General features: G+C 36.7%; 1 protein-coding gene across 3 annotated transcripts in view; it reads right to left on the minus strand.

Annotated features, from left to right (window-relative positions):
- Positions 1 to 2,648: 2,648 nt before the first annotated feature.
- Positions 2,649 to 25,038, minus strand: part of vwa2 (von Willebrand factor A domain containing 2) — a 43,894-nt gene continuing 21,504 nt past the window's right edge. For all 3 annotated transcript variants that reach the window (XM_015347567.2, XM_015347569.2, XM_069189189.1), the window contains exons 3-14: positions 24,434 to 24,508; positions 22,003 to 22,136; positions 21,231 to 21,340; positions 17,117 to 17,311; positions 15,793 to 15,926; positions 14,093 to 14,222; positions 13,277 to 13,332; positions 11,821 to 11,928; positions 8,389 to 8,967; positions 7,499 to 8,050; positions 6,125 to 6,247; positions 2,649 to 4,235 (exon numbers count right to left, since the gene is read on the minus strand). In XM_015347567.2, the coding sequence (XP_015203053.1) occupies positions 4,093 to 4,235; positions 6,125 to 6,247; positions 7,499 to 8,050; positions 8,389 to 8,967; positions 11,821 to 11,928; positions 13,277 to 13,332; positions 14,093 to 14,222; positions 15,793 to 15,926; positions 17,117 to 17,311; positions 21,231 to 21,340; positions 22,003 to 22,136; positions 24,434 to 24,508 (2,339 nt within the window). In that variant the 3' untranslated portion in view covers positions 2,649 to 4,092. The remainder of the gene's footprint in view (positions 4,236 to 6,124; positions 6,248 to 7,498; positions 8,051 to 8,388; positions 8,968 to 11,820; positions 11,929 to 13,276; positions 13,333 to 14,092; positions 14,223 to 15,792; positions 15,927 to 17,116; positions 17,312 to 21,230; positions 21,341 to 22,002; positions 22,137 to 24,433; positions 24,509 to 25,038) is intronic.

Below are 25,038 nucleotides of genomic sequence, written 5' to 3' on the forward strand. Positions count from 1 at the left end.
TGAAGAAAGATCTAATATTGTGTATGCGTTTTATTAAAAACACTGAAAGAATGTAATAACTACACCTCGTTTAAGATTGCAAAGCCCATTTTTCTATCAATTGGAAATGCCTGGCATGTCTTCCTACGAATTCTAATCTGTGATTTGTGTTCACTTCCGTTATCGCTCTGTGAAGGGGCAGTTTTTAATAGCACCGCACCTCGCTATGCGACATCCCTTTGCCGTCTGGGTGTCCACTGGCGAAGGTGTACTTTGGCTGGAATAGTTTAGCATTGTAGGTAACATCAGAAGAAAGTAAGCCTGGTTGTTTTCCTTTTCGTCCTCATATTTTGCAGCAGCTACAGTATGTGACAGAATATTTGAAAATCAACACTGGGTATATTTCAATGGTACTTGTTCGCTAGAGATTTCAGGAGTTTTTTAAACTTACATTAATGTGGTCACCACATATATTAATACAAAGAATAACTTCAGTAAGCTACCACATTTTAAACTAAGCAATTTTTTCACCTGTTCAGGTAACAGTTTGATGAATGCCCCAGTATCTGTCAAGATAATCACACAGTAATCTACCCTGTATCCTGGCTTCTCGAACTGTCGTCTTTACTATCCAGTGCAGTTACCACTTCATTTACAATGTTCCTGCAAAATATGAATAACAATACTAAGATGTTCATGTGTCACATTGAAGCAAGGTCATTGAGGAGTAAGGAAGAGCCATCGTTTTGAGAAACCTTCTCTAAAGCTAACTGAAAAATAGACAGACTAAAGACTGTCAATAAAATCAAGACTAATCTTCTAAATTCTCTCATAAATTCTCTTAATTCATTGTTTTATTTCACACCTCTCTTCACCTATCCTGACTTCACACTACCTGATTGGCCACTGTCTGTTCCCTGCTCCCGCCTCCACTCCTCCTCTTTCTCAGCTTTTGTTCTCCTGTGCTACATTAACTTTGCTTACTCCCTTGTCTTTCTCAGTCCACAGCTGAACCGTTCCATTTTCTTTCTTCTCTTTTCAGCATGGAATAAACCCATTACTTGTTCCTCTGCAGCCTACACATGCTGTTGCAGCTACTCACCTGAACTATCTGCAAAATTTAACGACATTAAAACTAGAAGAGTCTCGCTGAACCTCCTGTTCCTCTCATCTTCACCATGGAAGGCTTGCACACAGACTCACACCCTGGCCATCTTCCAAGAAACCAATTAATCTACCAATGTCTCTTTGCACTGAGACATAACCAAAGAACCTGTAGGAAACCACCATGAACATGGGGAGAACATATGAAGTCCACAAAGAACTGTAGCACCCCAGGTCTGGAGTTGAACCCAGGGCCCCAGCACTGCAAGACAGCAATGCTCACCACTGCACCAGTCTGCCACCTTTGTGACAAATCCTCCTACTAAATTACTAGTAAGCGGACGTTACTAAGAATTGTCATGTGCTGAGGCTATTATTTGGCAGTCTTTCAAAAATTGACATTATCGTGCTGTCAAAAACAATATAAGGCAAAAAGGACTCGGATATCTCTGAGAAAAAAATATGAACATATAAATTGGGAATTTTAAGCCATATTGCCCCTTCATCTCTGTTGGTATCCTCAGTGTATCCTTGTTTCTCAACCCAAGAACTTTATTTTGAAATTTCTTTGCCCCCCCATGATATGATATGATTATCTTTGAAAATGAATCAGGCTTAAAATTAACTAAAATGTCAACCTACAGTACCCACCTTTTACAATTTTAAGACCCTGCAGTATGTGTTGATATACAGTATAAGTACTTTTTTTGTTATAGTTTTGGTGTACAGAAATGCCAAAACTTGAACCAAGTCCTTAATCTTTCCTTAATGATTAAAAGATTGTAATATACAGTAAGAATAATAATAATAAACTTTATTTTATATAGCGCCTTTAAAGGTGGCTTCTCAAAGCGCTTTACAGGATGACAATAACAGTAAATAAGAAGACTATAACAATAAATAAGAAGATTTCACAAGAGACGCCTACTAGGAGGGCAGTCCACATAGCAAGTTACTGTGCTATTGGGTGTCACAGGGGCAGAATATTTCTGGACGATTGCCATTTGCTGGTTGTTTATTAGAAAAATGGTGGTGTATTAAAAATAAAAAAGAGGAGGACAATACACTGATCAGCAGCCCTGGTCTTCTGGCATGAACTAACTAACCAGTGCCTTAAGCTCTGGCTTTTAGGTGTGATTGATGAGCTTGGAAAGTACACCCTAACAATGTTGCAATTGCTTCCCATTTTTCCTGTGCTTTGTATTTTGTTTTCCTTCTTTTTTTCACTAATATCTCAGCCCTGACTATATTATGTGGTGTAATATTAAACTTTCTTTGAAATATACAATATTGCTTATACAGTACAGCAGAATGAACTTGGTAAATACAGCATTTGATATAACACACTTCTGGAAAAAATGAATTGACTGGCCTACAACACCTCTGTCAATACATTATCTATAAAGTTGTTTTTGGTATCTGTGTAGTACTATAGTAATTGAGAATAAAACAAAAGTATAGAAAAAAATCATTCTTAAGTTTACAAAAAAAACTATGAAAGAAAAACCTATTAAAGGAAAATGTTCTATTAAAGAAAATTGAATAAGGCAACAGAAATATAACAGTATTGTGAAATAACAGTTTTATAACAAAATTTAAAAAAATCTTACGTTAATGTTTAACAGTACAGAAACATTTGTGTTAACAAAAGACAAATTGTGTATTGTTTTCTTTTTAAAGGAAGCATATTTTGTCCTAGAAATCTACCATATCCTAAGAGAGATTAAATGTTTTATATACAAGTATAAACATCACCCGTGAGCAGCTCTGAATAATTTACAAGATCTCTCAGAGTTCCAAGACAAGGCAAATCCATAACTCAATAATATCACTACCTGCCTTACAGAAAAATGATTTTCTGTATTGCTGCATAAAAAAAAACATGAAGGATACATTTAAATATCAGCATGTTGAAAACAGTTCAGTCATAAAAAAATGTTTAAGAGTAAAGGTCAATTTTACAGTACATACTATGATTACTGTCATTTCTTTCATCTTCAGCACCTACACCCTGGGGGAAATCTTTGAAAATAATTATACACTAAAGACCCATATTTCCCCTGTGGGTGGACTGCGGGTAGAAATTCCCATCTAATTAATTTGCTACAGGGAAAGTAGTTTGCCCACAGACAGAAATCAGCACACTGGTCTTTTTTTAACATGCTGATCTCCAACTCTTCAGGAATAGATTTGGGTAATAGGAAACAAGAATAGATCTTATGAGAAAAATGTGTAAGTATGTTTTAGCGGTTTACTATAGTTTTCAGTTCTGGACTATTATCAGTCACAGATACTTCAAGGACTTTGCAGATACTTGGGCTAGACGGCAAGAGTTGGTACCTGTTTTAAAGCTACACGTACAAAAACAAAAGGAAATCTAAAAAAGGCAAATTAAAGGGTCTGAACATTTCTTAACCAGGTGTTTAAGCACTCGCACCAGACATAGTAAAGAAACTCATGTGCCCACACGCACTTCGGAGAGCTACTAGAGAATGGGGAGGATCACATGCACTATGGCATAAATCACAAAACGTGTGGGTTTTTTTTACCTTTAGGAAAGGGTAATTCTAATACCTCCTAATTCCACTACATTTTTGAAATTCTCTAGATTTGTAACAAACAAAAATGCAAATCCCCTAAATAAGAAAGCACCTTTTTTTCCATTTACAGTATATCATAATTGATACAGCAACAATACAACAACAAAGGTTTAAGGACTGAAAACCTACTGGTTTCAGTTAATGCAGCCTAGCCAGTCAATATGATTGTGAAAGGTACATTTCTCATCCCCCTTTCAAGCACTCAGTAAAAGACATCGAAATAATTTGTAACTCATTGGCATTCAAAACATCATCAGCACAATAAGAAATCTTTCTTTAAATAATTCAACTGTTTGCCTTGAAGCCCTCCTCTTGCTGCTCTGTCCATTTTCTATTGGCAAGAGCCACAGCTAGCGAGGCCCTTGCGCAGGCCAGGGGGAGAGGAAGACCCTTCTCCTGGGTCACACCCTCATGGCGTCTGGGCTTTGTGCCTCCTCTGGTGGCGGGTTCTGAGCTGCTGGGGGAGCTCCTTGTTGTGGCGTTGCCTTCGTCTCTTTGTTTGTAACTCGGATGGTCTTGGGAAATCGCCTCGGCTTGGCTGCCTGGTGCTTCCTAGATTTCAAAGGTGAATGAGAATCGGAAGAGGTCAGCCACAAACACTAAACGGTCCAATCTCAGAAGAGGTCTAATTTTGGTTACTTTTCACCAAATCAAGATTATTGTTTTAAGAATACATCTTACAGGCTAATGTTGTTCTCCAAAAGAAATGCATTGTAATGCATCTGTGTACACTGTAAATCATACTATCATATGGCTCGTACATTTTAATAACACTTCACCTCCTTGCTTTCATGTAACATTATGCATGGCATGGGATTAAGGACACTTTCATTCATGAGAAATTATTTTAATAATCCTTTGAAAGGCATTCAAGACTCAGTGAGTTACGCAACCTGTCTTTTTGACTCATTGGAGCTGTTTGCTTGCCCATGTGCACTGAGAGATGCATAGGAAATGATTAATCAAATCCGAGCTAGAAAGAAACTGTATCAGCGACAGCAGCACCACCCAAGATGTCTGTCTTACTACAAACTGTCTTTTAAACAACTGACAATATCGCTAATGCCTAGGTTGGATGGAACTATTGGATGAAAAAAAGGGTATTTTGGCTATACTGTCAGGAAGAATGGACAATTGACAAAAGATTGTGACCAACTAATATTATATCCAAAGAACCTGCCAATATTACAAAATAACTCTAAATGGTGTGAGACTGACATAAATACACTGTATCTATTCTGTATGTACTGTATACTGTTTCTGAAAGAAATAATCAAACATTGTTCAGCATTTAACAAAATGTTTTGCTCACTCAACATCAGTGGGGGAAATGCTGGGTTGTACAGTAGCTTGACTGAACAGTGCTAACGTGTGAACAAACAACAGAGGTGACAGAGAGGAAGCAGACAAGATTACAGACATACAGTACACAAAAAACAACATCCCTCATACATGCAGCATAAAAACAGATTACACTATTTTTAAAAAACAGGATCAGCTGTCCAGTTTATATATTTGATGTTACTTTACCTGTTAATATTAATATTATAAAAAAGGATAATTAATTATTAGGAAAGGGTGAAAAGGGAGAAGGAGGTGAGGAGATACAGTATGTCCATGAATATAAACCTCTCCTTTTTAATGGTGGAGAATGAGACATAGGAAAGCCCTTAGAATTCAGAAGCTTTATGTACACAGGCTAAGAAGCTGGAAAGACCCTGCTTAGTCTTCATAGGCAGGAACCTGTGTCCAGATGGTAAAATAGCATACAGACTATAGACGGGGTGAGTAGGATCCACAACAATATAATTGTCCTTTTATACTGCATGTTCTCAGATAATATATCTTTAAGATTATGCTGTCTAATGCCCAATATTTTACTAATCTAGAGATACCACTTTCCCCAGGTGAATGAACAAAATCAAAATGCTTCAGAGCAACCCAGATGTAATTCCATTCCCAGCAATCAAATGTCTTTTTTGTGTCTGAAGAGTATTATGCACAAGGCACTGACTGATGTACTGTAGGTTCTATGATATGGAGTATGAAGCAAATTAAACATTAAAAAAATAACCTTTTTGGTTGTTGTGTATTAGATGTGTATCTCTGTTTGCTTGGGAAAAAAACATTTTCAAAGAATTTAATAGAAATATTTAACAAAGATGATGGGCTATAGCTCAAGCATTTTAACAGATCTTTATCGGTTTTGAGAAGAAGAAGGCTGATTTCTGTGAAAGAACTAGTGTCTAAAAAAAATAATTAAAAGCAGTATTAAAAGGCATACAATGTTTCATGAGAGAGAACTGAAAAAAAAAGCTGAGCCAGACTTGAAAATTGACCTTAAGCTGATAAAGATCAGGCAGTGCTAAGGAAAGAGATAGGAGCCCAACCTTCCCATAGTTCAAACAAATGCCAAAGGTAAGGCAGGGAGAAGAGCTTACTGGTTTCACAGTGTGGGCCCTCCCAGCCTCGACATTCACAGCGATAGCTTCCATTCCGCAGAATACAGATTCCATCATTCATGCAAAGGTTAGGCTTACATAAGTTCACAGGCCTCTTGGCATCTGGGAAAAAGAAGTGTAAAACAGAGCAATGCTGGAAATATCAGCCTTTTACTCCCAACCAAAATAATGTAACCCCATTATATTTAAATAATGTTATAATATACCCTCAAAATATCTTTATAAACTATATTATATCATTATACTGTATCTATATAATACCATTTACATCTATATAAACTCCTATATCTATAACATTAAATAAAGGTCACAGCACAGTGTAACAAAATTATACAATACAATAATACACAATACAATACAGTAAGTACAGTCAGTGACTGTACTTACTGTATACAGAACATACAGAGTATACAGAATAGCTCACAATACAGAAGATACAAAACAAACCAGAATGTACAGTACACAAAAGATGTATTGCACATTATAAATATATTGCACAAATCCCTAGATATCAGTTGTAAACAGGAGAATCAGCTGTAAACTGAGAAATTCATGTTTAGTCCAATAACATTCAATACTGCCCCTGCCCAGACACACAGTGGATGTGTTGTAGTCTTATGGCAGAAGGCAAAAATGACCTCCTGTAGCGCTCCCTGTCGCACCGTGGTTGTATCAGCCTATTGCTGAACATGTTCTTCATTCTCACAAGCATGTCATAGAGGGGATGGGAGACGTTGTCCATGATGGCCATTAATTTGGACACCATTCTCCTCTCAGCCACTATCTCCAAGGGATCCAGATCAGACCCAATGACAGAACTTGTTCAGCCTGTTAGGATCATTAATGCAATGATCATTATGATTATTAATGGAATGATTAATAATGTCATACTTTTTTACTCTGACAGGACACTCCAAGGAAAAAAATTGTGTAGTCCAAGTTAAAATTGTAAAAATAGTTCCTATTCCTATGTTTTTCAAGTGTATTTGTGCTGTGGTATAAAGTAGAATTACTATATGATTTCCTGTTAAAAGAAAATGGACAGAAATAATTCCATCTGTGACTTTTTAAGAAATCAATTGGGACACAGGTAATAGGTAGGTGTACAGTAGGTAAATCATTCACTCCATTTTAGTCTAAAGGAAAATACGTTTTCCTTTAAGTTTAATACAAATTTTTTTAATACTAAGCTTAATACAATTGAAGACAAAATGCATACTGAAAATGAAACCCCGCCTATTTTACATTTTAATTTTATTATCATTTAAAAATTGTTTTTCTGTAAATCTGTGTGAGCTGCCTGCAGCGAGGTGAGGCTGATTACGCTGCTGTTGGTTTATGGCCAGGACTCACCTTCACAGACTTTCTGCACCAGGAGGTCTTCGTAATACTTCAGGTCTTCATACGATGGCACAGAAAACATGTGCTGTTCCGAGCCTGCAATCTTCAGCAGAGTGTCTCTCTGGGCATCCCCTATTCCAATCACAAACAGAGCCACGCCGTTGTCCCTAATTTGCTGGGCTGGAACCATGGCGTCTTCGCCTCCAGCCCCATCAGTGATGACCACTACTGCCTTATTAACACCAGGTCTGGCCCCCTTCTGGACAGTTATCACATCCTCATGGATATGGAGCAGAGCACTGCCTGTAGAGGAGCTGCCTCCAATGTACGGCACCAGGTTGATACCCTGAAGTATGCCAGAGCCCGAATCATAGGTGTCAAGATTGAAGACTGTACGCGGCCTCCTGCCAAAGGCAACCAGTCCAATCTGAGTCACATCACGGTTGATGTCAAACTGCACCGAGGTGCTCTTGACGAAATCCCTCAGACGAACGAAGTTATCCTTCCCAACCCCAGATGAGGCATCGAGGGCAAACACTAAGTCCAGAGACTGACCCAGACACCCTAGGATGAAATTCAACAGGGAAAAAGATCAGTGTGCATAAAGCAGGACACAATGATTGTAAATATTCCACATGACGTTGCAATACAGTTTTTCCCCATACTGTATAAACTGTTGGGTTAGGAAGTTTTTTTGTCTAATTATCTGAAGCCATAAGAAATACCCATAAGTTTCCACCCACAAAAATCAATCAATGGAAAAAACAATCCTCTGATTCTAAATATACCTTTTTACATCACTACAGCTTTGCTTTTATTGTATCATAAAATCAACATTATTTTAAAAGTAACACCATTGTAGATATCTCAAGACTGAAAACAGATGTCACAATGAATTTTACCTTGACTATCTACACTGCAGATCTTTGACCTGAGCTCAGGGATCTTGTTGAAGAGACTTTGTGGAGAAGAATAGGTTATAGTTCGCTGGGGGTTTCCTGTAATGTCATTAAGCTCTGCCTTCAGAGAGTCTCGCCCCACAGCAAGAAGAAACAGCTCCCGGTCTCGAGCGTATTTGGCTGGCTCGCTCACTAGATCCACAGACTTGGTGTCAGTGAGAAGAATCACAACTCTCGGGAGATCGTCCTGGACATCGGCGAATACCGGCGTGCTCTTGAAGCCATGCTGTGTGATGAAGCGCAGGGCTTTCCCTGTCCTGGTCTCACCTCCCCGGTAACTCATACCGTCGATGACTCGGAGGAGCTCAGAGATGTCACCATACTCCCCGATCTTCATTTCTATCTTGACATCACTGCTGTACTGGGCCAACCCTACATTTACTGGCGTGTCTGAGGCTAGCACAGCCTGTAAAAACCGCTTCAGGAAGGACTTGTAGCGGAGGAACCCCTCCAGGTTAATGTTGGAGGAGCCTTCAATAAGGAAGAAAAGATCCACACTGCAGTCTAGAGTTAGCTTTGGAGCTGCAAGGACAAGCATGGTAAACTTTAAGGTGAAATCAACATAAAAATGAAATTAACAATTAACACTTTCAGTCCGAAACAGTGTCAGGTGCAGTTGTAACACTTGAGTTATAATTGCATTTGCCTAATGCACATTACAAAGTCTCTGCTGTTTTCAACAGGATGCCAAATGTACATAAGAACATGTGATACAATTTATAGCATTGTGCCTATCTTGCTCATTTGCGAATAGTTCATCGAGCCAAGAATTTGATCCATCTCGTTAAGAATTCATGATAACCACCCTCAAAAACATGGTAAGGTAACCTGTACCAGACACCCATAACTCTGACTAAATGGTGCTGTCTTTTCTTAGTCTGAAATTTAATTTGGGCGTTTTCACGTTCAGCTCAATATTTTTTTTTAACTTTTTTTTTCCCACTGCCTGCTTCCCTTCTAATTTCCATTAGAGAGATTTGATTCCTTTAATCTATTTATGTAAAATGATTATCCTACACTACTACCTAATTAAATATTTAAGGTATCTTACAATGATGCACTATCTTAACTACCCAACTACTCAGCCTTAAACTGCAAGACCAAATTATTTTTATCAGAAATGCCCCCATTTAAACATAATTAGAAGGCAAAAGTAAACATTTTACTGAAGGCTTCAATTAAAAAAAAAAATTCAAATTGAATACAATAAAATAGAGACCCATTCTTCTTAAAAAGAAAATGGGACCACCATAGTAACAAAGAAATTCTATTACCTGTATAATTTGCAGTATATTGCAGTTTGTTCAACAGTATTGAAATCAGCAATTAGGAATTACTCTAGATCACACCCTAAATTACTTAAATCCACAAAACATAGTTTGGTAGCAGCAGACATAAATATTTGTATAACTCCTTATGGTGTAACCTGCTCTGCTTGTGAGGAAGGGATAAGAGAAAACACATGATACAAATCATGAGGCCATCTAGAATGTGTTTCAATATTTGTGGAAGCAGAAAGCACAGTGAGTACAGTTCTTTTCAGCATGCCACTTTAAGCCCTTTGTTGCTCAAAGCAGATACATAAGTGGCACCTGTGTTGTGTGAGGTATAAGTGAAACACTAGCTTCATTTAATTGGGTTTTACTCAGTCTAATAATCATATTTCTTAAAAATATAATGTTATATAAACATATTAAATGCATAGCCTAGCTCCTGCTTTAAAATGTATCATGACTGTACAGTTTTTTATTAAAGGGGATGACGTGCCATGAATGGAGCCTGGATCCACTAGATTATGAATAATGAATCGATGAATTGGCTTCATTACTCTGCTCTCTTCCCCTCTGATAGCTGATTTGTGGTGAGCGTTCTGGCGCACTATGGCTGCCGTTTCATCATCCAGGTGGGGCTGCACATTGGTGGTGGTGGAGGGAATCTCCATTACCTGTAAAATGCTTTCAGTGGAGTGTGCAGAAAAGCGCTATATAAGTGTAAGCAATTATTATTATTATTATTATTATTATTATTAGATTAAAAGTTGTCGCATTAGGCCGCTATGTTTTTTTACAGCTATAGGCAACTACAGAAGTGTCGCTAAGGATTGACATACAATGGGTAACACCTGGCTAGTGACATCATTATCAACTGAAAAGCAAAGGGGTGTTTGGCCGAGATGTAGGGCATCCAAATTCAGTCAAAGTAATCATAAAGTTTACCTTGATTTACCTTAATTAAGTTCTGGGTAAATGATTAAGTATCAATCAACAGTCCAGAAAGACAACAAATAAGATGATGGTGAAGTAGAGAGAAGACAGACAAGACCACAAGAGAGAGGGCAAGAGCTCCTTGTTCCAGATCACCCGGGAAGACCAGATTGGTATTTGAACCCTGTTAAGAGAGCTTAGTATTCTGTAGTTTTTAGGGAACTCAGATTGCCTGTGTAAAAGAATCCCTCTTTACAGCCTCTCCTGGTGAGTGCATTTTTAGAATAGGGAGATAGGTTCTCATTCATTTGGTGGCATCCAGATTTACAAAGAGTCTTTTAACAGCAGGTTGTATTCTGTTTTGTTAGAAAGCATCTTATCGCTTATGTTGGCCTTTGTAGGCATTATGTACAGTAAGTGTTTGAATACTTCTGGGTTTGTTCTGGGTGAATGAGATGTTAGACCTCGGGAGCACAATGGAGGTTGTAAATAGTGTTAATGATGTGTTGTATGTTTATGTGGTGTGTTATTAGAGGCGGCTCCTACTTAGAGTAATTGCTGATTTAATACTTTAGAAAAACACAAAAAAGAAAAATAAGTTCTAAGACACCAAAAACAAAAGTTACCAAGTCTGTCAGTGACTGAAAACAACCAAAGGACAATACAATGTTTTATTAAACCAAAGTTTTGATGTTATTAGACAACTTTCATCAGCGTAATGGTGCAGCTACTGCAAATGACAAGGGTTGGTAGTAGAGTTGAAAACAACATTAAATAGTCTCATACATTAAAATTGAAGTTAATAATATTTATGTTGAGTTTATATCCTTACAAATTTTATTTTTTTAACACTGTATGATTTTCAAGATCTACAGTTATTGCTCCACTCATTGAGTGGAAGTGTGGTATATTCTTTAATTCCTTCCAGATGCTGATTATTTTAAAATGTAATAGGCTTACACTGTTAATGTAAACCAAATGTGCTGTGCTAAATTTTTGAAACCCTGCTACAAATAACCTTATTTCATGACAGAAGTGAATGTGATTAAAACTAAAGTTAATTCAGTATTCTTACTCCATAGGATTGATTAAATAAAACTTTACATACTAAATACTTAAAGAATCCACCAGATACAATGCAAGGAAACAATAATACTGGCCAAATTCTTACCACAGTTAGAGTCTCCTCCAAACCCCACAGGACAGAGACAGTGGTATCTCTCTAATCCCTCTGAGACACAGGTGCCTCCGTTCTGACAGGGCTGAGAGTCACAGGGGTCTGACGGAGAGGAGACAGATGGGAACAGCGCACATCCAGACTGTTAATCTGCCATTTAGAACAGCAGTATTAAGCACTTCTACCATAAATGCTTAATACTGCTAAAACATCCTGTAAGATCCTTTGTGGATTAAGTATTTTTATCCCAGGACTTAATTATTAGATTCCCACAATTATAGAAAGACATTTAATTGGTTATTAAGTCTTGAAAGAAATGGGACTAAAGCCTTAATTAATAAACTGCTCCATTGCCTTTGGAACACCATTACAGTAGATTTTAAGAAAGCTAAAGCTTGATAAATTGATTATTTTAAGTTAAAATTTAAACAGTTTTTCTTTTTTTATTCAAGCTTTGACTGCTCTTCTTTATTTTTTAATTGTTTCATGCTAATGGACATTTTCATTACATTCACTGGAATGAATAATGCTACAAAAATAAACTCTGATTATATTGTATAACATTTTTTAACTCTTTTAAAGCTGAGGAAAGATAACTAGAGTGGAGAAGGTAAGAATATTTTAGCTGACCATGCAAGCCTTAAGAAATCACAATGTCTCAGACAGGAGACATTTACTTCCAGCTGCCCCTCCCTACATCTTTATAGCTGAGTGCCCCCCCGTGTGCATGTGGGCTGGTGAAACTAAAATACTAGGAGTAACAATTCAACCCTCACCCATTTGCCACTCAGCACAGGATGGCCTGACACAGACAAGATTAATGGATTGTGATTCTGCACTTATTTGGAGGAAGAATAAACAGTCTAAATGTGTTGGCATGCTGTGAAGAATATTCTATTTGGAAGCGCTGAGCTGGCCTTTCACTGGGTCGTGCACCATAAGACCACATTAGCAGGGAAAGAAAGGGACTCTTCTTACAAGGGAGCTTGGCACTGCAATGACAGCTAGGAGGAGAATGAAATTCAAATCTTTCAAAGGAAATTTGATTAAAATCAAAGGTTAAGATTACTGAAACACTTAAAATAGTGGGAAATGAAGGTGAATTATATTGATACCTCTTCACTGGAAAATGTGTTTCTCTTTCACCAGAAGATGGTATTATGATATTTGTACCAATTATATGTAAACATATGGTTAAACATTTAAAGATGTATTGAAATTCCTTTTTTGCAATACCTAAATAGTACTATTCCAAAGAACTTAAAGTGCTGTTTTGGAAGACTGAAAGAAATACACTGCCATTTACAGAAAGGGATTGAATTTTTCACAACACCAGATCGAACGTTGTCTTCAAGTATATGTAGTAGTGCATACTTTAAAAGAAGGACCTGCACTTTCTCAAGATACTTAGAAGGTAGATTAGTTTGAAGTTCACAAAAATTCACATTACCTGGACAAATAGTTCTGTAACATGTTGCTTGGTGCTTCTTGTACACTCTGTTCCATCTGTGAAAATTACAACTTCTAAGATTACATACTGTAATTAAATCTACCGCTTCAATTATAACAGATTTTTAGCTCTACATTATTCATCACTTTGCTAGCACTGGAAACATAAAAGAGCAGTATGAGAAACAGTGAAACATCTTTAAATTGTGTTTAATTAAATCAACAATAAATAGCATTAAACTTTACTAACACTATTCTAGAAGCTTCAAATGCTCTCATACAGTATACTGGGTTCTTACCAAACCTTACCACAACATATCTCAAACATTTTTTTTTCTTCATGCTGCAGCAACATAATTAAAGAAGTAGTGCAAGAAAATTTAAATTTTAAGCCTGATTTTTCACATGAGTTTATTTCTTTCTTTTGAATTTCAATCTGATGGGTGTCTTATAAAGACCTTTTGGACCTACAGTACAGTGTGAGATGCAACAGCTGATATTGTAAAGAGCAATTACGTGCAAAACATCACAAATAAAAATAAAATGTCTACATACGCAGCAGATGTACTTATTCTGAGGTGGTGTACTGTATTTCAGCAGTACCCATATCTCAAGCAGCACGGTTAACAATTTCATAAATCCCCTGTCGTGATCAGTTACTGCCTGCAACCTTCTTCCAATACAACCTCCCTCTTAGTCCATTAATTCCACTAGGTGAGGCTGATCACATTTCAAATGCCGGGTTAAAAATGTGTGAGCTAACACTTCATATAAATGTATTTTGAAACTTTACAGCAAACAAAGGAGAACTACTTGCCTGTAATAGGGGCACATCGAAGTGGAGGGTGAGTACCCTTTGGACCCTTTCCAGCACATGAAATTCCCCTGGAACTCCTTCACGGTCTCCAGGGTTTTGCGCTCACAAAGCTGAGACTCAATCTTGCATCCTAAGGAACATGTGCCAAATTTGTGAACTTGAATGCATTTCAACCCCAGCCTTCACGCTGGCCACTTCAACACTTGAGATAAGTATAAAAGCAGGACATGAAGACAACCTTGTTTCGCACAAGAACAACTTTAACTTTGTTTCTACTTGCAGTTCAGTTCAATTTGTTCTGCGCTTGTTACAGGAGCATCGTTTATACTTGCAATACATTCAAAAGCACAAAATCTATAAAAATGTATCTGGATGCTAAAGATGAAAGAATGAAATGAGTGGGCTGTTTCCACTGTACATCCCCATGCTGCAATACACAGTACATAAATTAAATAAATAATTCTCGCATTAGAGCCAAAATACTAGATTCATCTAAAGAAATGTATAATAAAGCATATAGGAAGAAATTAGTGATATTTCTGCTGTCTAAGCATTCCTAGAGTAGCATGCAAACTCCTTGTATAAATGTAACAAACATTTGTCCGGTGCAGTGAAGTTTGGCTTGTATCTACCACATCTTTAATTGCTTGTAATTAGATACGGCCCCTTTGGAAAATGAATGACTCATTAAAGCCCAATCAGCAATGACCAGGGTTGTTGGATTCAACTTAATGCAGAACCTCTGGCTTTAATTCTCCCCAGACCCCTGCTTTCTTCATGGGTCTAATTAAGTGCTTAAAATGAAACAGTTACCCGCAAAAGATCTAGAACTACTGTATTTTAGTTTTTTTAGTCATCAAGTTTAAAAGAGCTTAAAAAGCTTGCATCTAACATTGCATTAATCCTCTTGAATACCATGTTGTTTATTGTTAAAATTTGGAAATACTGTGCGTGTGATTCTATTCTTGTACCCACTCAATGTGAAATTGCCAATTGCCAATTTGGCTTATTACAATCAACCTAACATAACATCACTTTATTACCCTATTCAATTTCTTGCATTAGGAATTAGTCTTTTCGCATAAAATGAAACATTTACCCGCAAAAGATCTAGAACTACTGTATTTTAGTTTTTTTAGTCATCAAGTTTAAAAGAGCTTAAAAAAACTCTTTTAAACTTAAAAAAAAGAGCTTAAAAACCCCAGCTTGCTCTCCATGAGACACAGACATACAGACAGGGAGAAAACCTGGGGTCAGAGCTCAGGGTCTGCCATTGTACAGCGTCCCTGGAGCAGTTTGGGTTAAGGGCCTTGCTCAGGGGCCCAACAGAGTAGGATTCCTGTGCCGGTTGCGGGATTTGAACCGGCAACCTTCCAGCTACAGGCGCAGATCCTCCGCCTGGTACCACATGGAGAGAATTAAAAGTATATGCACACAGAGATGACCCACCCATTTGTCAGAGCCATTCATCATTTGACACACTACAAGCTCCAGAGAACATTACAGGAAATCCACTAATGATTAAACAAAAAAAAAATTTAAATAGCTCTTTTCATCATTTTCCTGCTTCATCCATCACAGAAGTGTAGCAATCACCTGGGTGACATGATTTTTAAAACTGTCCCACAATACATACTGTACATAGTTTGGTGTGTTGTGGCCTAAAAGAAGAAGAATGAATCACGCAGAATGGCATATACCTGATGGCACCGCAGTGCAGACAGAGGCAGAAGTCAAGGTTGTGTAGAGACCATTGACTGCATCATCAAAGTGCTCAGCAAACAGAACATGCTGCTCTGAGGGCACACTGGCCAGGATGTGAAGCTCCTCCCACCTAAGATGACAAGAGAAGCCCAGTGAATATTGCCCGGGACAGCACTGAGCTTGCCAGGAAAAACCCTCCATATTCTAAGAAAAACTACAATTATATTTGAATTAAACTACAGGAAGCAGAACAAAATATGTGAGCAGATGTTGCTTATCCATTAAATACACTTGTGATTCATCTGAGATGAACCGATACAGCATATCTACATAACCATCAACATGCTTTAAACACTTCTGTGATAAAAGAGTAGCTTCCTCAGTTGTCCTCCTTCAACTGTACACTTCATTGTAAAATGAAAATTTATTTACAAAGAAAATATTTTTAATCAACATGGCATATTTTAATTAATGCTGAACTGTATGTTTTTGGAAAAGAACATTTGAAGTGTGTATTTAAAAATATAGCAGGACAGAGAAACACATGGGTCTCACCCAGAGCAGCTTCTGCAAAACTGTGGCATGGTAAATCCTAATCCCCAAGTAAACCTGAAGTATATCTAGAAATTCTGAACTTCACAAAACATAGCCACTTTTATATTTAATAAATACTTCTTGTTTTTTACAATGTATTGTTCATTGTATATTATATCCATGGGAAATTAAAAGGTTCAATTCTGCTGCTTCATAGACTCCAAACATTAAACTAGGATAAGCCTATAGGAAATATAATGATATTAAGCTCTATGTTTCAATATTTAACCTCAGACTATAAATTTTGAACCCAAATGAACACATAAGATTATATTTTATGAAAACATCCTGACACTGACCCTCACCAATGGTCCTGGAGAGCTGCAGACTACTCTGATACAGTATTTAGACCTAAATATTCTGAGCATTTATGGTGTCAGTTTGCTCACCTCTACACTTTTTTAAATATACTGCTTGCAGATTTCAGGTAATAGACAGTGGTGGTGACAACTCTGAAACAAGAGTAACACAGGACCCAAAAGAATGTGGTCTGCCAAAGCTTGGTATATTAATCAAGTGTAAATAGTAATTTTTTGCCATAGTGGTTCATATTGTATTGGAAGTTTGTAATAAAGATGGGTGCCCAGTGTAACAATGGTGGTGAACATAAAAAGACAATAACTGCTGGAACGATTTAAAACCAAACGTAGCTGTTATTTCTTCAGTGAAGAAAATGTAATGATAAAAGGAGGCAGAAATGGCCTCCTTTATCTCTAATATTCCTACCTGGGATATCGTATCCCCACAGCAAATATCGTGATGCCATTTTTCTTCAGCTGGTCAGCAGGAAGCTGCACGGCACCCTGGGACTTGCCGTCAGTCAGGATGATGAGAACGTGGGGAATGGTTGTGTTCCTGCCTCCAGGGAAACCTTTCCGGATAACATACTTTAAAGCCAGGCCTGTCTGTGTACTGCCACCCCTAGTGGGAATTAGACAACAGATACAGTGATTTGACATACTCTTTGATTGCGAGCAAAAAGCCCCCCCCCCCAAAAAAAACAACTAAAAGCACAAGTATCAAACACTAAATAAGCAAAACATTACAATGGCATTAAAAAGGTGTGGTTTTACTTTTTTCTATAATAACCATTATAACAGAAAATAACATGAAGGACACAGACAATAAATCAATGTATTGTTGCAATACTCACACAATCATTTAAACTTATAAACATTTGTCCTGTTTTCTCTCACCAAAAGTACAGTGGTACTGCATAACAAAATGAGAATGCTTCCAATGAGGAAGAGGTCATTAATCTCATATACTGTAGCTGTAGGTCTTAGTAAAGATCCCTGGGGTATACCTCTAATTGCATCACACCAATTAAGCACTGGCACTTGTCTTTTCTGAACCCTGTGTTTCCTATACATTAAGTAATCTGTAATCAGATAACACATATATTACCTAGAATGCCTACCACCTGCAATTTGAGACTAATCTTTTACAAGGAACTTTATCATAAGCCCTTTGAAAATTTAAATCTACAATTTAGATACTGTATGCTCTGCTATTTCTTGTTCAAAGAATATCAATAAGCTTTTGATTGTACCAAAGTTCTTATTTAGGTAACTGCATTATTCTGTTTTGCCAGAACGACAGCAAATAATTAGTAAATGATGCTCACAAAACTTGCATGCCCATTTCCCAGAGCAGACTTAAAGGGCACTGCAATATAATATCAGCTATAGTATCCTCATCTGTCATAGTTTCTTTCAAAATGAAATATATCAAACTTTAAAATAAAGTATTACGTAAAGTAACAATCTCTCTGGAAGCATCTTTCTTTAAAAATAATTGAAATCACTAATTGTTATTCAGAGTGCACCACAGATACAGGAGTAAGATTACTATAGTAGGAGCCATAGTGTATAGAGCAGTGGTTCTCAAACTGTGGTACACGTACCGGCAGTGGCGTGCCGCCAGGTGGTACGCAAAATGACCCGGGAACTGTGTTGTGTGCGCTGAAAAAATCGGGACGGGTTTTCATATTTTGTATTTTTATACGTGCCGAATACGCAGCTTACGTACTACAATACAGTGCGCATAATACTTCAGTGGACACAAGAGATACTCTGTAATTCTATACCACGCTGTAGGAATGCGTGCTACGGACGCAAGTGACCAATTGTATTTAAAAAAAGCTACTGTATCTCCAGCAAATAGGGAGAAAGGAGAATGTGCGTGATTTTGGAACAATGCCAACATTGTAAACACAGGAATGCAAAAAAATGCGTGCTACGAACGCTGGTAATCTTGTGAGCACAGGAAAGCGTGAAAAATAACAGAAAAATATTTAAGAACTGTTCTAAGTTAATTTGAGAAAAATACACCGAGTGTCTCTGTGTTTCTCTTCCATGCGCATGAAATAATTACTGAAAATAAACACTGAAATAAAAACGGAAATGTGGAAAAATGCAAGCTTGCGGATTGCTAAAGCAGGTAAGCCCCACACTATTATGTGTGGAGAAAAATCTGCTGAACAGCTCAACCTGCTGCCCCCCCTGAAAGACACAGTCGTTCATAGAATTATTGAAATGAATGATTATATCAAAAGTACGCTGACAGAGCGCGTTAAGATGAGCAGATGTTTTTCACTGCAATTAGATGAGTCTGTAGTCGATTTGGCCAATTTGCTCGTTTACGTTAGATACGAGTTTGAGGTTACATCCCGTGAGGAATTTTTGTTCTGTAAGCCGCTACCAACAGGAAATACAGGAGAGCACGTATTTCAGCTTCTGAATGAATTTATCGAAGAGAATGGCATCGACTGGATAAAATATGTCGGAGTTTGTACAGACGGTGCTAGAGCAATGACAAGCCAACACAGCGGTGTAGTTGCACGAATTAGAGAGGTGGCTCCAGAAATTAATGGTTTTCATTGCAACATCCACCGCGAGACCTTTGCCGTCAAGACAATGCCTGACGATTTAAAATCTGTTAAGACTGTTGTGAATTGTATGAAGGCTCGAAAAATTAATTCACATCTGCTTTGCTTGACTAAACAGGCTCACCCTTCTCACTGAAATGGTGCTTTTTTATTTTTATTTGTCGTTGTTTTTTTTCTATAAAACACTTTAAGAAGCCACCTTTAAAGGCACTATATCAAATAAAGTTTATTATTATAATATTTATTATATGTATGTGTGAGTGTGTGTGCACGTGCGCTCATGTTGGTCATTGAGAATTTCTGGGGTTCCTATGAGATGATGACTTGTAGGTGGTACTTGGATGCTTTGGTTGGATTAGGGGTGGTACTTGGTCCAAAAAGTTTGAGAACCACTGGTATAGAGGAATGCATCCATTAACACAACAAGTTCAACAATCCCTCACAGGAGAGTTAGAAGTCAGTTAGGCTGAGCCATTGCCAATAATGCCAGTAAAGCCTATCACTTCTCCTATCACTTCTCATTCTCCTCAACCCACAACTGTTGCTGTTATACAGTATAAACACTGCTATACCATGGCAAATTAAAGCCCATTCATCCTAGGCTACACGTGCTCACTTTTGCACCTCCACTTGGGAAATCCCACTCAGTGTGTCCGCTATAGTGTATGCCTGATACTGTGCTCCCAGATCTCATCTACATTCTTGAAGAGCTGCACATTAATCAAAGATAACATGTGAAATGAGCAGATATCTAAGATTCACTTTATTATGTGTGTATGCTGCAACATTTTTTGCCAAAATGGCTGCCCTATTTAATTTTAAAAAACAATCTTAAATGTCTGGTTATTAAATCCAGGTTATTTTAATAAATATTCCTAGCAACAGGCTTCAGAACAAAATCATAGCTGGGAATTGAGAGAAAAATACAAGCACAAGCCTACTTTCCCTCAACCAGTCACCACAACTACACAGTTCTCCAGAGATGCTTTATAGTCTCCAATCTCTTCATAATTTGGTTTTAATACAGCCAAGCTCAGCTAATGTAAGTGCTTTTTGGATGATTGAACTTTTACTTTTTTGTTTGGATTTACATTTGTAAAAAAGATTTCTTTTTTTCCCCACAATCAATACTAGTTTAAGGATATTGTTCTGCAACTTAAAATTTCAGTGTTTTTTACATATAATTTAAAACAATTTACATAACTCTTGGCCTGATACTAGTGCCAACTGCCAATTGAGTTTGTTGTTAAAACAACTTCTGAAAATTTAGCTCTAACATATATTTCATTGTTTTCAACTTTCAAACCCCTGTATACAAGTGTATAAACTAAGCACTTTACACAAATACACTATATTTTGCACTAAACATTGTAATTCCATTCCAAGAATTGCTGTTATGGACAATTCTGTAGCCCACAAGGGATACAATAACCTCCAAGTTCCTGCGAAAGGTTCCTTAACTGTCTGAGCTATGCAATGCAATTCACTCCAACAGTTGTTCTAAGCCACATCGACAAGTGTTGATGGTTTTACAGTGCAATTCGAAATGGTCATTTCATACTAAAAATAAAATAAATGGTGCAGAGTTCCAAATAATATGCCTTGACAGCTGGAAATAGTTCAGAGGGTATTTATTGCCCTACAATGCTGTAGTTCAATACTCTTTTTCATGCTTGAATTACAGAGAACATTTGTTCCTCTGTCTCACGACCTCCTAGGCACACTGACTGCTAAATTTTAAATTCCTCAGATTTGCATTTGTATTTATTACAACACAGTTACACATAATTTTATTTTCTTGACTATTTTCTATTCTTTCCAAATTACATTTTTGGAACCACTAATGTGGTCCTCTCTCTCTCACTGGAAATCGTGCTAATATTATTAATTACTGTAATATTATAATAATTATTAATAATTATTATAATATTACAACTTCTGTTTACATACTTGAAGGAGAGTTTCTTCAGACGCTGCTTCAGCTCATCTCTGGTTGGACAGGAATCCAAAGAGAATTCCAGTCTAGGTGTGGAGCTATACTGTATAACCCCAACTCGCACCTGAGAGATGGAATCAAGAAAATTGCAGATTAACCTCTTTAATGAAGAAATTATGAGGATATAATTTTACCCTTTTCTCTGGCACTGTACTGAATGCAATAATAGACATTGTGGGGAATTCAGGGATCATATTAACATTTTTAATAGGTGACCCTAATGTACCTTATAATGTAAAAGCAGATATACTGTATACAGTAGTAAACAGGTGACACGGTGAGTTTGTATGTTCTCCCTTTGTTTGTGTGGGTGTCCTCCCTCAGTCCAAAGACACACAGCATTAGAAGGTTAGCTGTTTTTCTGGTCTAAATTGGCCCTGATATGAGAGTAGTGTGTGTGTGTGCCCTGTGATGGAGTGGCAGTACAGAGTCACCTGCGACCCTGTACATGATTCAGTGGGTAGAAAATTAATGAATTGATATATTCTACATACAGCATACATATTGTATAGGGTAAATACCTGAATGTATTAATGAAGGAAGACTTTTTAGCAGAACAAGATTCAACTTAATCTTACTTAGTTTTCATGACTACATGGACCATCTTTATGTGTATAAACAAATTTTTAACTCATATAGTGTGCAACACTACTCATAAGAATTACACCAACAATAAAAAATTGTTTTATTTTTTTTTTAATTCACTCAATATCTACATTCTCTTACTCTTTCAGGGCTGATGTCCAGTGCATCAGTCAACTTCAGTGCAAAGTGTTTGGACCTCTCAAATCCTCCTTTGCCAACACTGTAGGAACCATCCAACAGGAACAGTACATCCACAGCAGCTGAGCACTGCATTACTGCAAAGATTAAGACAGACGTCAGTATTCTTCAGCACACAGCAGGTATCCCCTCTTTTGTTTCACAGAAACTTTAGAATAAAAAAGAATGAAAATAAAAAAGAAACATAAATAACTAAATAAATGTTTAGGATTTTATTTGTACTTTGTGATCAACAGAAACACAGACTCTTTAAAAACTCTCAGTGACACCTACAGTATGTCAAAAAGATCGAGGTACAACATTACTGAAATTACTGGTTTGATGCATCAATTTACTTTCTTACTCAGAGTATTGAAACTATTATTTGTTTTCAAATTATACATTACGCTAAAAACACTAAACTTAAAATCAGCAGAAACTGAGCTTCTTTTATGTAAAACCTGTAATTTAACAAATAACACGTAAAATATATCATGGGGAAAGTACTTTTCCCAAGGCTATATGTTTAAACATTTTACAAGATTCAAGAAATGGGTAAAAAGCTCTGACCACCCAAAGCAAATAGGGGTGGTATAATTTATTTATTCAGGTCTGTTATCAAGCATACCTACTGGTACCTAAAGCAAAAAACACTCCATTTATAAGCTCAAGAGCCCTGTTATTAAAACTGTTAAGGTTTAACAACCCTCAGATTGCTTTAATGGTCTCTAGTAATATAAAAGCATCCCCAAATGCTAGTTAAACAAACAAAAACAAATCATAGGCTAAGAAAACAAAAATCGAGGTTATTAATATAAAAAATGAGCTTCTTAATGTATATCATGATAAAAATTGTATAGTTGCCATACTCTCCACAAAAAAATACATTTAACCAATTTCTTGATGAAGATGATAGGACAGATTTAAATGTGCTGAGAGCCCCAGTGAAGAAGTATTGCTTTACAATGTAGCACACATCTACAAAAACACCTTGGCACACATCTGACACTGGCATAACAGACACTACCATTTCCTGCAGGGAAATGTGTTCCCTACAGCTGAATCCCCTGGATAATCCTTTCAATCTTCCCACCTCCAACACCAGCATAAAAAAGCACACACTGAGTCAAAACAATGGCTCACACTGAAAGAAATCTGAGGACGGGTAGTATAGAGATGAGCTTTGTAAAGCCTTTTACTGTAGGTCAACCAGTATTCTATTAGAATGAAGTCAAGAATATTGACAATGCAGTCCTTCTGATCCATCACATTATATACAGAACTGGAAAACAATGCAGGTTTTTGAAAATTCTCCCACATGAACAAATACAGTGGAACAATCATATTCTTCCACATTCATAACACCTGTGCATCTACTCTGTTCTGTGCTTGGGGTAGTGAAATATACATTTATTTTCCTGTTCAGGCTGAATATTTTAACTAATTTACTTCAAACACACATTTGCCAAAACTAAAGAAAAACCTTTACCCTCCTACAAATACTCATTATGTAATGTGATTTAATCTACCTGACTGTTTGAGAGCACGTATTAACAAAACCACTGATATAGATGAACATCAGCTTATATTATTAACTCATGGTCATGAATATTGGGCTCATGGTTGCTATTGCCATTTGGCATGTTTCTGTTTGCAGAAAGTAATGAAAATAAATGCACAGTATGTGCCATGTAAAAAAAATCATTCAGATATTGTCAATATCTGTTAGTTTTATCATTGCCTGATCTTGCCCTTGTCTATAAAAAATACAAATACCAGGTGCAGTGAATCAGATGATTTTTAACGTGGTCATGAAACTGGAAAATTTGCAAGAGACATTTTAAGATTTCTGACGCATGCAAATCCAAAATACTAACAAACAAAGTCATAAACTTCTCAATTTTAAACATCTAGTTCTCAAAATCTATAGCTATCTATAAATTAGATGATATTTATGGGTTTAAATGAAAAAGAAAAGTTATTATGTAGACTATTTTGTTTCTTTTAAAATAGTATTTAAGCCTATCTTTGACTCCAACAAGAAACCTATGTCCAAAATGCATGAATCTGCAACAAAAAGACCACAGTTGTGGGTCTCTAGAATCGTTGTCTCACTGTTGAAGCTAACTGAAGTATACTTTAAGAAATGGATTGATGGAATTTTTGGGTCATTAAGCAACTAAACAAGTAGGCAAACAGCAACCTTTGTTATTATTTTTGAAGTGATTCTCCATTTTGGTTAACTCTAAACAATTTAGAAATACAAGGTGCATATCAAATTATTTTTAAACATTTAATAATCTGTTATTTTTTGTCTTACTTTTGCAAAATGAGACAGAACATTATACAACTGAAAGATATCAATAGGATATTCACTACCTACAAAATTACTTACACTGACTTGCAGCATTGATTTTCACTAGCGTCTCCTGAGCAGCTTTGATCTCCTGTAGAAACACAGCAGGAGATACTGGGGAAGAAAAACAAGAGAAAAAAAATATTATTCAGTTTCTTAGGAAGAGATCTTTGGGTGTGTCTGCATCTGCAAAAATCAGATGAAGAGTAGGCTACTTCCACCAGTGATCCCGGATGACGGGATGGTTATTAACTATCCACGGATTTTATGTATTTTTATAAATATAATTACATTGTGACAGGTTGACAGCGATGGATATACACTGTAATGTCCTATTGCACTGGTGTAATTATACTGATATTTTAATGTTACCAATTCATTATTTTAGAGCTACACTTAAAACATAATTACAGAATGTTAAATTTTGTAAAAAAAAGTTAAGAATTACAACATAATGCAGAAAGTTATCCACTAATACACTATACAGTAATTATGGTAAGTGTTATAGTAACAAGAGCATGTGGCTGTAGCAGCATTATGATATTTAAACAAAATGACCTACTTACATAGCCATTTTAAATATCCACAATGAACCTCAGCAATCAAATTGTAATGCATAGTATTTTCCCTTTTACTTTCCATTT

This window comes from Lepisosteus oculatus, chromosome 4, assembly GCF_040954835.1.
Source record: "Lepisosteus oculatus isolate fLepOcu1 chromosome 4, fLepOcu1.hap2, whole genome shotgun sequence".
NCBI classification, from domain to species: domain Eukaryota; kingdom Metazoa; phylum Chordata; class Actinopteri; order Semionotiformes; family Lepisosteidae; genus Lepisosteus; species Lepisosteus oculatus.